The 14541-nt window shown below is 41.4% G+C and overlaps 1 protein-coding gene across 5 annotated transcripts in view; it reads left to right on the top strand.

The window, feature by feature from the left end:
* TBX19 (T-box transcription factor 19) overlaps positions 1-10900 on the top strand; it is a 31422-nt gene extending 20522 nt beyond the window's left edge. The window contains exons 6-10 of one of the 5 annotated variants that reach the window (XM_061399290.1): positions 4082-4315; positions 6532-6667; positions 9579-9723; positions 10084-10204; positions 10620-10900. In XM_061399290.1, the coding sequence (XP_061255274.1) occupies positions 4082-4315; positions 6532-6667; positions 9579-9723; positions 10084-10158 (590 nt within the window). In that variant the 3' untranslated portion in view covers positions 10159-10204; positions 10620-10900. Of the gene's footprint in view, positions 1-4081; positions 4316-6531; positions 6668-9578 lie in introns of all 5 variants that reach the window. The other 4 variants (XM_061399282.1, XM_061399271.1, XM_061399261.1 and 1 more) reach the window with 4 other exon arrangements.
* The last annotated feature ends 3641 nt before the right edge of the window (positions 10901-14541 follow it).

The following is a 14541-nucleotide window of genomic DNA, read 5'->3' as shown; positions in this document are numbered from 1 at the left end:
ATACACATACACACACCTTATTTATTCATTTATCTCTTGGTGGTCACTTGATTTGCTTCATTTCCTTGGCTATTGTAAATAGTGGTGCAATGTTATCTTTTGTTTTGTTTTGTGACTTTCTTTTTGTGGTGCTGTTGTCTGGTTTTGGTATCACGGTGATGCTGGCCTCATAGAATGCATTCAGAAGCATTCCTTTCTCTTCAGTTTTTGGGATAGTTTGAGAAGGATAGATGTTTACTTCTTAAAACATTTGGTAGAATTCAACTTTTGTTTGTTGGGAGTTTTTTGATTACTGATTAAATTTCATTATTGGTAATCAATTTGTTCATATTTTCTATTTCTTCCTGATTCAGTTGTGGGAGATGGTACATTTCTAACAATTTATCCAAGAAAAGCACTTTTTAACTGACCTGGAATGAAAAGCTATTTTGTATAGGATGGGATCACATGTGGAACCACACTGTTTCAAGTTCATGTGTTGCAACCTTCTCGGTAAACATCCTTATATGTGGCAAACTTCACAACAGAAGTCTAGTTCTTCCTGGCTTTGCTTACTGAGCACCTGAATCTTGATTCTGTCATTCAGATAGTGATCCCTTGAGCCACATGTCTATACAACAAAGAGAAAATGAAGATAACAAAATGATTTATTAAGAATGACTGACCTACATTTTGTAATATGAATTCTGTATAATTTGTTTACTTATACTTAAGAAGTATTAAGCAAATGGTTTTAATAAAAGTTCTAGTTCCATATCACAAAAGCCCTGGTGACAATCCCTAGTCAATATTCTTAAGGAACATTTCTGGTCCTGTCTGAATCTTTATCTGTGGGCCCCTCAGTTGAGAGCTGGTTGGCGAAAGAATGTGTTTCTTGTTCTACGGCCTCTCTGTCCTTTCCCGTGAATTCACTTGAAGTAAAGCCTTTTCCTCATAATACTAACTACATTTTTTATTGTGGCTTAAAACCACAATATAAAATGCACCTTCACTAGAGTTGTATGTATAGTACAATATTGTCAAATCACATGCACATTTTGGTGCAAAAGATTCCCAGAACCACCTGCTTGCCCCCTCCACCCCAATTCCTGCATGTTAAAACTACATATACTCACCAAACTTCATCTCTTCACACCTCCCTCCCAACAAAACCCTTGGCCACCACCGTTCTACTCTATACCTCTATATCCATAGCCTTTAGATACCTAGTATGAGGAATAATGCAATATATATATATATATTTTATGACTGGCTGCTTCTGTTTATCCTAATGTTCCTCAAGGCTCACCCATATAGTACCATACGATAGGATTTCCTTCTTTTTAAGGCTGAAATAATATTCACTTGCATGTATATACCAAATTTGCCTATCCCATAATCTGCTGATGGTCATTTAGCTTACTTACACCTCTTGGCAACTGCGAATAATGCTGCAATGAATATGAATCTGCAAATGTCTTTAATTCTCCTGGGTATATAGCCAGAAATGGAATTGGTGGATCATGCAGTACTTCTATTTTTAATTTTTTAAGGAAACTCCATAGTGTTTTCCATGCCAGTTGCACCATTTTACATCCCCATGAACAGTTCACAAGGGTTCTAATTTCTCCACATTCTCGCCAACGCTTATTATTTCCTAATCTTTTTTGGATAATGGCCATCCTAATAGTACGAGGTGATATCTTGTTTCGATTTGTGTTTTGCATTTTGCTAATGAATAGTGATGTTGAACATCTTTTCATATACATATTGGCTTTTTGTATATCTTTGAAGAAATGTCTGTTCAAGTCCTTTGCTTGTTTTAATTAGGATTTTTGTTGTTTTATTGTTGAGTTATAAGAGATCTTTACATATTCTAGATGCTAATCCCTTTTATAGTTTTATAGTTTGCCAATGTTCTCTTCCATCCTATAGATTTCCCTTTCACTCTGTTAGTGTTTCTTTTGCTGTGCACAAGTTTTAAAGTTTGAAATAGTTTGTCTATTTTTGCTTTTCTTGTCCATGCTTTTGGTGTCGTATCTAAGAAATCATCGCCAAATCCAATTTCATGAAGTTTTCCCCTGCATTTCTTCTAGGAGTTTTATAGGTCTTACATTTATTCATTTAAAGTCAAAATTTTTATATGGTGTAATATGAGTTTAATTTATTGCTTTTGCATGTGGATATCCAGTTTTCCTAATACTGTTCGTTGAAGAGACTATCCTTTCTTGGCACCCTTGTTGAAGATTATTTGACTATATAAGTGGTGTTTATCTATAGGCTCTCTTTTCTTCCATTGGTCTATATGTCTTTATACCAGCACCATACTAATTAGGGGGCTTCCCAGGTAGTTCAGTGGTAAGCTATCTGCCTGCCAGTGCAGGAGACACAGGAGACTGGGTTCGATCCCTCGTCAGGAAGATCCCCTGAAGTAGGAAATGGCAACCGACTCCAGTATTCTTGCCTGGAAAATTCCATGGACAGAGGAGCCTGGCAGGCTACAGTCCATGGGGTTGCAAAGAATCAGACACAAATGGGCAACTGAGCACATACTATTTACAGTATTGTAGGTTTGTAATGTGTTTTGAAATCAGGAACTGTGAGGCCTCCAGCTTTATTTTTATTTCTCAAGATTGTTCTATTTGGAGTTCTTTGAGAATCTATATGAATTTTAGTATTGCTTTACATTTCTGACAGAAGTGTCTTATGGATTTTGATAGAGATTTCTTTTGGTAGTATGACATTTTAATAATATTAAGCCTTTCAATCCATGAACATAGGATGTCTTTCCATTTATTTATATCTTCTTTAATTTCTTTCATCTATATTTTATAGTTTTCAGTGTACGAGTCTTTTCCCTGTAGGTATATTTTGTTCCAAAGTGCTTTATTAATTGTGGTGCTATTCTAAATTGGATTGTTTTCTTAGTTACTTTTTGGATTGTTCATTGTTAGTGTATAGAAATGCAACTGATTTTTGTGTGTTGATTTTGTATCCTGCAACTGCTGAATTTGTTTATTATAAAAGTTTTTTGTGGAATATTTAGAATTTTCTACATATAAGATTGTGTCATCTATGAACAGAGATAATTTTCTTTGTTTCCAATTTGGATGCCTTTTCTTTCTTTCTTTTTCTTTATTCCTAATTGCTCTGACTAGGACTTCTAGTACGATGCTGAATGGAAGTGGTAAGAGTGGATATTCTTGTTCTGCTCATGATCTTGGAGGAAAAGCTTTCAGTTTTTTACCATTGAGTATGGTGGTGAAATGGCAACCCACTCCAGGGTTCTTGCCTGGAGAATCCCAGGGATAGGGGAGTCTGGTGGGCTGCCATCTATGGGGTCGCACAGAGTCAGACAGGACTGAAGCGACTTAGCAGCAGCAGCAGCAGCAGCATGGTGTTAACTGTGGGCTTGTTCTATATGGCCTTTATTATGTTGAGGCAATTTTCCTGTATTCTTTATTGAACGCTTTTATTATGATAGGGTGTTAAATTTTGTCATATGGTTTTTCTGCATCAATTGAGATGGTCTTTCACAAACACATTTCTGTGAAATATTTTGCAGTTTTCCAAAATGTTTTGCAAGATTCTTATCAAGTTGTGCTAGCCATCTCCCTCTCTCTTTGCCTTCAGAATCCTCTTTGTTGGGTGGTGATGGGAGGCATCATGTCTCCTCTTGCTTGGAGTGAGAACTAAAGATAATTTATCATTTGGCAGAAACAGGGAGGGCTCCATTCTTTCTGGGTAACCAAATTAAACATTCCCTAGTAGCTATTAATCAATGATTAATATATCATCTGACATCTCCTTCGTGGACTGACTTTTAATCCAATTAAGTCAGAAGCAACTTAACTTTTGTATTTTCTATTAACTTATACATTCAAATAATATTTTATATAGCTGTGATTCCAGCATTTCTTAAGAGATTTTCCAAACTTGATAGGACCTGTCATCCATCTCCAAAGAAGCCAACTTTGCTGCTAACATGGAAGGGAAGTAGCAGCGGAGGTGGTAGTATCTAACTCCACACAGGTAGACATTGCCATTCACTCAGAAATATAACTATGCGAAGTGGCTGGTAACCTGACTTTCGGTGTGGAAGTTCACAGAGTCTTCCTCTGTGTCTTCCTCTTATCTCTTCCAGTGGGAGGCTGGATCTTTTCCAATCCGGATGGAGTGTGCACAGCAGGAAACACCAATTACCAGTATACTACTCCTTTGCCTCTGTCTGCTCCCCACACCCACCATGGCTGTGAGCACTATCCTGGCATCCGAGGACACCACCGGCAGGCTCCCTACCCTTCTGCATACATGCATAGAAATCATCCTCCCTCAGGTGTGTGATTCTGCTAACAATACCCTTGGGGGTGTGGATGGTGGTAAGAAGTAGATAAACAACTAGTAGAAGTAAATATCTGAAGATAGAATCCATTTTATCTAATATATGTAATATTGTTATATATTAAAATTTTGATGTTTTATATACTAATAGTTGACTATATCATTATAGCATTATTAGTGTTTTATAATTATTTCAAATAATTATGAAAGCTGGGAGACAACCAGTCTCCCAATTTCTAATGGGTGTGAAAGTCCTCCTCCCAGGGCACTGGTGTACTAAGCAGTTTCAGGCTGCATCTCTAAAAGCCAAGTTAAGTCATGGAGTTCTGAGACGCTCAGCTCATTGCCCTCACATGACTCTTTTCTACAGTTGTAGTACATGGCTCAGTCCAGAAAATATTGGGCCCAGTATTGGAGAGCCATTAGGAAGTTTTGGGAAGCTAGCTCACTCTACATCCAGGCTTTGGTCTGATTTGGCAAATATTTATCAAGGGTTGACTTTGTGCCAGGTTTTGTCCATGAACAAAATAGATTACAGAACCAATCATCTCACAGAGATTCTATTCTCATATGGGGACACTAACACTAAAGGAAACAAGTAAAGTTCATGGTATGGGAGATAGAGGAGTGTGTTAGGATACCAGCCTCAGGGACATCCTGAGCTCTGTACCTGCAGATGACTTTGCTGATCATCAGCTACCTGTCCCTGTGCCCCATAGCTGGCTACTCCCAGGAGCCTTGAAGCAAGCTGCTTCCAGGAAGGGAGAAAATGGAGCTTAATGATATCATAAACTGAGCAGGGTTCTCATTTACTTCTTGATTCTTTCCTGGGGTCAGCACACAAAACACATCTGAGTATTTGCTATGCACCAGGCACTCTTCTAAGCAGGGGGGTAAGGAAGGTGATTAAGGTTTAATTTATTCCCTGGAGGATCTTAGGGTTATGCAAATATATATAATTAATCCTAATACAGTATAGTGAGAACTCTAATGTGGTCCTCAGACCTGTAGCATTCCCTAGGAACTTGTTAGAAATGTAGACTCTCAGGTTCTCCTTCTGAAAGAGTTTGCAGTTTAACAAAATCCCCAGGTGATTCTTATGCACATTAAAGTTAGAGAAACATTCTATAAAGCACACAAGCCATGGTGCTATGGGAATGAAAGAAAAGGGCAGCTAGATTTACCAGAGGGCTTAATGCTTAAGTTGAGATTTGAAGAATGAATAGAAAAGGATAAAGGTTGGAGTGGGCATGACACATCCAAAGGATGACATGGGATACAGGCAGAAATGAAGGGCATTCCATGTGAGACAGTGGTATGAGCAAAGGTACAGAAGGAGGAGAGAACCTAGGTTACCTGGGAATGGTTTGGGAAGAGTGGAGAAGGAGGGAGGCAATATGGTGGATGCAGGAGTTGAGGCTGAAGGCCACACCATGAAAAGGAGTGACTTGGCCAGGGATGTACATGAAATCCTCTTCCTATCTTTCCCCTCCTTCCTTCCCATCTTCTTTCCCTTCTTCCTCTCTATTATATATGCACTATTTGTGCAAATGAAGATTCAAATACATAGAAGACACTATTCCTGAAATGTTTAAATCTCCCTGGGGTTGCTGAGAAAAATAGGTCCTGATCCTCAGAATTTCATCTGAAGCACTGGTGGCCTTAGGCTTGTTTTGAGGGGATGATGACATGGCCCATTTTAAAGGGGATGTAAGCATGGTGACCTGAGTTAGATCTGTGTCAAAAAGGGAAAATCATTCCACTTGTCTGAGCCTCATCTATAAAATGGAGGTGAGAAGTTGTTATAAAGATTAAAAGATGAACAGTACATGACCCAGCTGGTAAAGAATTTGCCTGCAATACAGGAGACCTGAGTTTGACTCCTGGGTTGGGAAGATCCCCTGGAGAAGGGAAACACTAGCCACTCCAGTATTTTGGCCTGGAGAATTCCATGGACTGTATAGTTCATTGGGTCGCAAAGAGTTGGACATGACTGAGAAACTTTCACTTTCAGTACATGACATATGGTTGACGTTCAATAAACTTCAATAAACCTAAGTTCCTCCCTCATGTTTCCTTCAGAAAGTATCAACACACTGTTGGCACATGTGGCACAAGCCATGGTTGTATTTTGACCTAGGATAATGTCATTGGTCACCATCTTTATATTTTCCATGCTTCATAAATTGAACTGTTGTTATTTCCCCAAAGTGAATTTGATAGAAAGCTCCAGCAATAATCTGCAAGTTTTCTCTGGAGCTGACAATTGGACTTCCTTATCCTCCACACCCCACGCCAGCATCCTGTCTGTACCCCACACCAGCGGACCAGTCAATCCAGGGCCTAGGTAAGACCAACACAATCAACTTGCTCATTGTTCTTGGAGGTTTACTTTTTGGCATGGGACCTCGAATTCATATATTTTTCCTGGAATGCCTTGGTCTAAGCTTTTGTCCTGACTTCTAAGCCACTAAGAAGTGAAAATAACAAGGTCAACTCTTCGCCTCTGGAAAAAGTGTGATGAGAAAGCACCTACTCAGTCCTGTACTCTTTTTATTTGTAACTTTGGTATTTTTTTAAGAGGGAAAAGATATTGTGGCCTGGGATTGTTTGTCTCAAGTCAGGAAGAAGTACTGTGAACAATGGTGGTAGCATCAGGGAATTTAAAGGGAAAAGTGTAAATATGCACTGAAACCTCAAGACCCTTGATTGTCTATATCCTCACAAGCTACTCATTCTAACAGGTAGGCAGATTTTGGGCCCCCCGGCCTCAACCCAGGCAATAGGGCTGAGAGGATCTTGTAGGACCCATGGCATAACTCTTATACCAGAGACCAGCATTCAGTTCTGACTGTTGGAAATCGGTGTGATGAGTAGAAAGGAAAGGGGCCTGGAATCTGACAAATGTGGCCTTCAGTCCTGGTTTCACTTCTTATTGACTCTGTGACTTTAGGAAATTTTCTTAGCCTCACTAAGCTTAAACTTTCTTATCTGTAACATGGCAATAATATGAGCTACTCTGTAGAGTTATGGTGAACACCAAAATTAAAAAGAGCATAATATGTACTGTAAGCAATAACATTGTATCAATATATATATGTCTTGTTAAGTTCAACATAATTAGGCAGAGTTTTGAGAAGGTCCAAAAAGCAATTCAAAATTAAAAGATGTCCTATCTTTTTTGGGGGTAGATGTTAGATGACTTATGAGTTGCAGATCTAAAAAAGTTTGAGGGTCATAGAACGTTGATTCACATCAATGCTGCTCACTCTTTAATGTGCATTAGAATCACCTGGGATGTTGCTCAAATGCACAATCTGATTAATAGGTCTGGGTTAGGGCCCAAGATTCTGCATTTTTAACAAGCTTCCAGGTGTTGCTGATGTTGCTGTAAACTGTGATCTTGATTTTGATGTTGATGTTGCTATGGCCCTTGAGGATCTAGTGCTGTGCTCTTAAGGCAACAGCCCCCAACTGCTTTGGCTCCTGGACTCTTGCAATGCAACTGGTCCAAACTAGATGGGCTGTAACACACAGAATGTTAAAGACAGTAGATAATAAAGAATAAATGCTTAATAATTTTTTATACTGATGCATGTAAAAATGATAATATTTTAAATATTTTCAGTTACATAAAATAGTATTAATAATAAGTTCATTTGTTTCTTTTTATTCTTTCCTCAAGTGTGGCTTCTTGAAAATTTAGCCTCATATTTGTGGCTCACATTTTATTTCTGTTGGCAGTGCTTGAGTAGAGGACCTCAGGGAAATGCATTTATTGGTGCTGTATTGGAAGTGAGGGAAAGAGTGTCCTTGAAGCTATTAGACAAATTACTATGTGCCAAGTTCTGTACTAGATCCTTTATGTAAGTCATTTATAGGATTCAAAGACATCCATGAGGCTGCTTTTGAAATTCCTATTTTCCTGATGGAGAAACTAAATCTCAGAGGCATTAAGAACTGCCTGAAGCTAAGACAGTAAATAAAGTAACTCAGAGCCCATGGTTTTTTAATCAGCCCAGGAAGCCTCAGAAAGGGGCTCTGACTGTTATTGTAGAAGAATTTCTTTTGAAAACTGGGTAATTGGGGTCAGAATCCCAGCAAGCTGAGCTGGCTAAAAAAACCAACAACCCCCATGGCCTATCTAGGTTTCTGCAGGCTTCATATGGTCCAATGAGGTCTGTGGAATCTGAAATATGGCAGAGTGCATTTCTACCTCTAGTTTCATCGGTGGCATGTTTAACTCATTGCTGACTAAATATTTTGCTAGAGAAAAGCAAAATGTGTTCAGTACTGTCATTGGGTAATGAGCCTATTGTCAAGCAAAGTAGGGACTCTGAAAAGTGATGATGAAAATACTGGAAGTTATTTTGCCTGTTGACTGCAGTCATTTTAATCCAGGTTCTATGTTAAGGTGCAAAATTGGCTGCACATCACAGTCAATAGGAAAGCTTTAAAAAATTCTGATACTTCATGCCAGACTAATTACATCAGATCTCTTGGGGTAGAACCTAAGTGTCAGAAATGTTTTTAATTTGCTAAGTGATTTCAATGTACAGTCAAGTTCGTGACCCAGTGATGTAGGATAGAAAAGTCTAAGAAAGTGGTCCAGTTCCCTGCCTTTCTACCAGGGACCAGAATTGACAGGTAGAAACCTGGAATGGAAGAATTAATTATACAACCACCATTTACTGAGTGCTATATTTTGGATTTCATGTAGTCATTTTCTTATTCAATCCTCATAAAAATATTTGGTAAGATATGTTTAATTATCACTCCAAATCTTGAAGATAAGGAAACTGAGGCTTATCTATTAAATAATTTGTTTACAGTCACAGAGCTAATAAGCTGTAATGCTAGGATTTAAACCTAGATTTCTGTCCTGGTTATTAGGCCACATCACTTCTCTTGGCCAGTGAGAGATCTTACTCACAGATGATACTGCCCAAATATCCTTTCAACTCCCCTGCCCATTTACACAGACGGCAAAGGAAGCCTAGAGAAATAAAATGCTGTGTTAAAACTGAACAACTTGCTAGAGGCAGGGCCAGCATCAAAATGCAGGTCTCAGGACACCTAATTGTATGCTTATTCTACTACATCTTGCTGCTTCTCTGCGGAAATGGGACCAGTGTGTGTCAGAGCTGGAAATAAAGCCCTGATTAGATACTCTGTTTCTAACTCGCGTCCCTCTCAGACTGCACTCCTGTCTAGGAGTGTCATCACCATTCTCTCTCTCTCTCTCTGTGTTTCTGCAGCCCACACCCATGCCTGTGGACCATCAACAACAGTGGCGGGGGACCTGCCGGGTCGGGCTCAGAGGTGCATGCCAACTCCCCGGGAGCGTTTCTCCTGGGTAACCCAGCTGTGACTTCACCTGTCTCCACCCACACACCCACTTCGGTTAGTGTGGAGGTTCTGGGGGAGCCCTCGCTGACCAGCATCGCCATGTCCACCTGGACAGCAGTGGCTTCACATTCCTTTACAGGCTGGGGTAGCCCAGGTAGGGGTGGGCACCATTCTCCCTCCTCACTGCATAGTTAAGCAGGATCCTAGTGAAGGTGTCAGTAGAGAATCTGCTAGATGTAGAGCTCTTAGAAGAACCACCTACTGACCCCAGTGAGTCAGACTGCAGAGTCTCCCCACCCAATGAAGTGGGTTGTAGCAGAAGCCTCCTAGGAAACGGTTTGGTTTAGATGACACTAATTTTGTCACCTGCATCTCTCTACCATTTTCTCTTTGTGCTCCCATTTTTTTCCGCAGCTTATCCATGCCATGCTTAGGCAACAAAAGTTCGTTGAGTACCTTCCTTGTGCCCTGACCCTTACTCTCAAATGATTCTAGAAGGCTGCCCCTCCTGTTCTGTGGACATAGTGTAAAGCTGGTAAGTGAGCTAAAAATTTACCTAGCCTAAGGCTACTGCATCATAACTTTGTACAGTCCTAAAGGTATGTGTAGCCACAGAGCTTCTGCTTTGAGACCAAGAGAGGGTGTAAGGCCATGGAGTGAAGTTAACAGAAGTAGAGTTAATTACATGTTATAGCACTGAGAATTGAGGAAATGAAATCATGTTGCTCCTTGGCTCAGAAACCTTGGGTGACTTACCATCACCTACAGATCAAAGTTGATCTCCTCTGCCATCTGCCCTCAAAACATTTCTCCAGCTTTAGCTCCCTGTTACCCCATTAGTATCCTCTATTTCAGTCAAGGCATACATTCTTCCTCTATCTTTTAAACATTCAGTGTTCTTTCCCACCTCTGTACCTTCTCTCCTGCCTGAAATTTCCTTCTCTGCTCAGTTCCACCTGTGCGAATCCTGCTTATCTCCCATGGACTGACCAGAGCATCACCTGCTGCACCAAGCATTTGATCTGCCTGGGTTCCCTGCCTTCCCACTGGTTTTGCCTCTGTTACAGAGTTCATCTCATGCTCCCTTGTATTTTTAGTACCTGTGTCTCTTCCACTAGACTGTGAGCCCCTTGAGGGTGAGGCCCAGCCTTCTCTTCTCTGTTCCCCACAGCAGCACCTGGTTCTGTGCCTATCCTATAGGAAGCACCCAATAAACACTGGCTGAACTGAATGGATGTGAAGTGCATATGTGAAAAGGACAGCTATGGAGCTCACGGAGGGCAGAGCTCAGAGATATATGTCCCATAATGGGCAGCAGGTCAAAGCGGGAGATGGGGGACACTCTGGGTGTTACATTTGCAGTGCAGCCCTTTCTCAGTGATTGGTTGTATAAGGAGATGGTGTGGGCTAGGGTGATTGTTCCCAGACACTGGTCCTTGGAGCCCCTCCTCTGAACCACATGGAACACTGAGAAATAAATTCTTTGGCACACTCCACAACTCTTGAATCAGAATCTTTGGAGGTGGAGTCCAGGAATCTGCATTTCATACAAGTGTTCCAGACAATGGTCTCAGAGCCAAATTTGAAAATGACTTGCCTGGAACAGAGAAACAGAATGATAAATACTCCCGGGATCTCATCAGATAAGGGTTTCAACCTCTGCACCATTCTAGACCGTTGCCATAGCCAATGAGCAGAATCATGTTTCATTGGTTTTCCTTTTCTACCCACTACTGGATGTGCTGATCACTACAGGAGTGAGGTCTCCAGACCTGGATGAAAGGTGGCTCTCCCAGCATCGATAGCATGCTGCATGGACTGGGCAGCTTTCTTGGGTCATTCCTGAGGGACTCTGAGAGTCCATTTGGAACCTGGCCATGGCTCAGCTGTTCCCACTGAGGCAGGAGACAGGCATTTATAACTGGTCTCCTGTTTACATTTCTTGAGGCAAGAAAAAGATGGGCTTCAGGCCAGACACTTACAGCTAGCCACCTGTTTGCATTTCTCGAAATAGACAATAGGTGGGCTCCAGGTTAGATATCTACAACCAGCCTCCTGTTTGCTCTTCTAAATGGAACTAACAACTGAAACAGGATAAAAAGCCAAGTTTTGTCTCCTGTGGACACCCTAAGGTAACAGTTATGGCAGGAACATAGAGGAGCTAAACCTGTTTGAGTGAAAAATCAAGAGGTTATATATTTACCATCCTTGGGGCAAGAGAGACATTTCACATGTGCAGAAAGGCTCCTTGGGGTCAAAAAGAATGGTGTGCTGCTGCTGCTAAGTCGCTTCAGTCATGTCCGACTCTGTGCAACCCCAGAGATGGCAGCCCACCAGGCTCCCCGTCCCTGGGATTCTCCAGGCAAGAACACTGGAGTGGGTTGCCATTTCCTTCTCCAATGCATGAAAGTGAAAAGTGAAAGTGAAGTCACTCAATCGTGTCCGACTCTTAGTGACCCCATGGACTGCAGCCTACCAGGCTCTTCCGTCCATGGGATTTTCCAGGCAAGAGTACTGGAGTGGGGTGCCATTGCCTTCTCCAAAAGAATGGTGTACTGCCCCATAATATGTGATGTTAATATGTGATTCCATAGGCCTCTCAACTGGAAATCCATCTTGGAAAACAGTTGTGTGTGCATGTTGGGAAGGGTTCTGGGGTAGGTCAGGTGTGGAAAAAGAAGCCAGATAATTGGCAGAAGATAAACAAAGATCTGAAGAACTGTCATATATAAATGATTTAACCACTTCTTTATTGTGCTCCCCCTCTCTAGGGGGTACACCTATACCCTTTCTCTTTGAATATGCATTTCTCCCTTGCTTCCACCTTAAGAAACCATTCCTCTGTGTGCTGCCCCACTTGTTGTTGTGCTGTGCCTCTAATAATAAACTTTGAACCTGCATTTACAGTTTTTGCCTCCATAATAAATGCATTTTTCACTGGAGGAAAGAGCCCAGAAAAATAGCTTCTAGCCTCTAGCCCTTGCTGATCTGGTGGCTCAGTCTTCTAGTTTTCACCCAGGCTATCCAGGTTCAATTCCTGGGCAGGAAATTAAGTTCTCACTTCATGTCACCACTCACTGCTGGGTACCAAGATCACTCTCACAGTTCCATCAGTAGAGCCCATAAAAACCCACCCATGCCAACTCTTAGCCTGGGGCATCCAAACACAGCACTGTGAGTCCTTGGCTCTTTCTACAGAGAAGGATCTTTTAACATGTTGTAGTTAGCCTGTTTTCTGGTGCCATTCCATTTTTGGACCTGGATCTCTGGCAGTGATGCCACTCCAAACACGTGGTGACCTTCAGTCAGTTCAGTTCAGTCGCTCAGTTCTGTCCGACTCTTTGTGACCCCATGAACCGCAGCACGCCAGGCCTCCCTGTCCATCGCCAACTCCATTGAGTCAGTGATGCCATCCAACCATCTCATCCTCTGTCATCCCCTTCTCCTCCTGCCCTCAATGTTTCCCAGCATCAGGGTCTTTTCCAATGAGTCAGCTCTTCACATCAGGTGGCCAAAGTATTGGAGTTTCAGCTTCAACATCAGTCCTTCCAATGAACACTCAGGACTGATCTCCTTTAGGATGGACTGGTTGGATCTCCTTGCAGTCCAAGGGACTCTCAAGAGTCTTCTCCAACACCACAGTTCAAAAGCATCAATTCTTCAGTGCTCAGCTTTCTATATATACATGACCACTGGAAAAACCATAGCCTTGACTAGACGGACCTTTGTTGGCAAAGTAATGTCTCTGCTTTTTAATATGCTATCTAGGTTGGTCATAACTTTCTTTCCAAGGTGTAAGCGTCTTTTAATTTCATGGCTGAAATCACCAACTTCAGTGATTTTGGAGCCCCCCAAAATAAAGTCTCTCACTGTTTCCACTGTTCCCATCTATTTGCCATGAGGTGATGGGACTAGATACCATGATCTTCGTTTTCTGAATGTTGAGCTTTAAGCCAACTTTTTCACTCTCCTCTTTCACTTTCATCAAGAGGCTCATTAGTTCTTCTTCCCTTTCTGCCATAAGTGTGGTGTCGTCTGCATACCTGAGGTTATTGATATTTCTCCTGGCAATCTTGATTCTAGCTTGTGCTATATCCAGCCTGGCATTTCACATGATGTACTCTGCATGTAAGTTAAATAAGCAGGGTGACAATATACAGCTTTGATGTAGTCCTTTCCCAATTGGGAACCAGTCTGTTGTTCCATGTCCAGTTCTAACTATTGCTTCCTGACCTGCATACAGGTTTCTCAAGAGGCAGGTCAGGTGGTCTGGTATTCCCATTTCTTTCAGAATTTTCCACAGTTTATTGTGATCCACACAGTCAAAGGCTTTGGCATAGTCAATAAAGCAGAAATAGATGTTTTTCTGGAACTCTCTTGCTTTTTCCATGATCCAGTGGATATTGGCAATTTGATCTCTGGTTCCTCTGCCTTTTTTAAATCCAGCTTGAACATCTGGAAGTTCATGGTTCATGTTATTGCTGAAGCCTGGCTTGAAGAATTTTGAGCATTACTTTACTAGCGTGTGAGATGAGTGCAATTGTGCGGTAGTCTGAGCATTCTTTGGCATTGCCTTTCTTAGGGATTGGAATGAAAACTGACCTTTTCCAGTCCTGTGGCCACTGCTGAGTTTTCCCAATTTGCTGGCATATTGAGTGCAGCACTTTCACAGCATCATCTTTTAGGATTTGAAATAGCTCAACTGGAATTCCATAACCTCCACTAGCTTTGTTCGTAGTGATGCTTCCTAAGGCCCACTTGACTTCACATTCCAGGATGTCTGGTTCTAGGTGAGTGATCACACCTTCATTATCTGGGTCATGAAGATTTTTTTTGTACAGTTCTTCTGTGTATTCTTGCCACCTCTTCTTT

Source organism: Bos javanicus, chromosome 3, assembly GCF_032452875.1.
Source record: "Bos javanicus breed banteng chromosome 3, ARS-OSU_banteng_1.0, whole genome shotgun sequence".
Taxonomy (NCBI): Eukaryota; Metazoa; Chordata; class Mammalia; order Artiodactyla; family Bovidae; genus Bos; species Bos javanicus.
The sequence above is the reverse complement of the archived record's forward strand: the minus strand, read 5'-3'. Positions and strand labels throughout refer to the sequence as shown.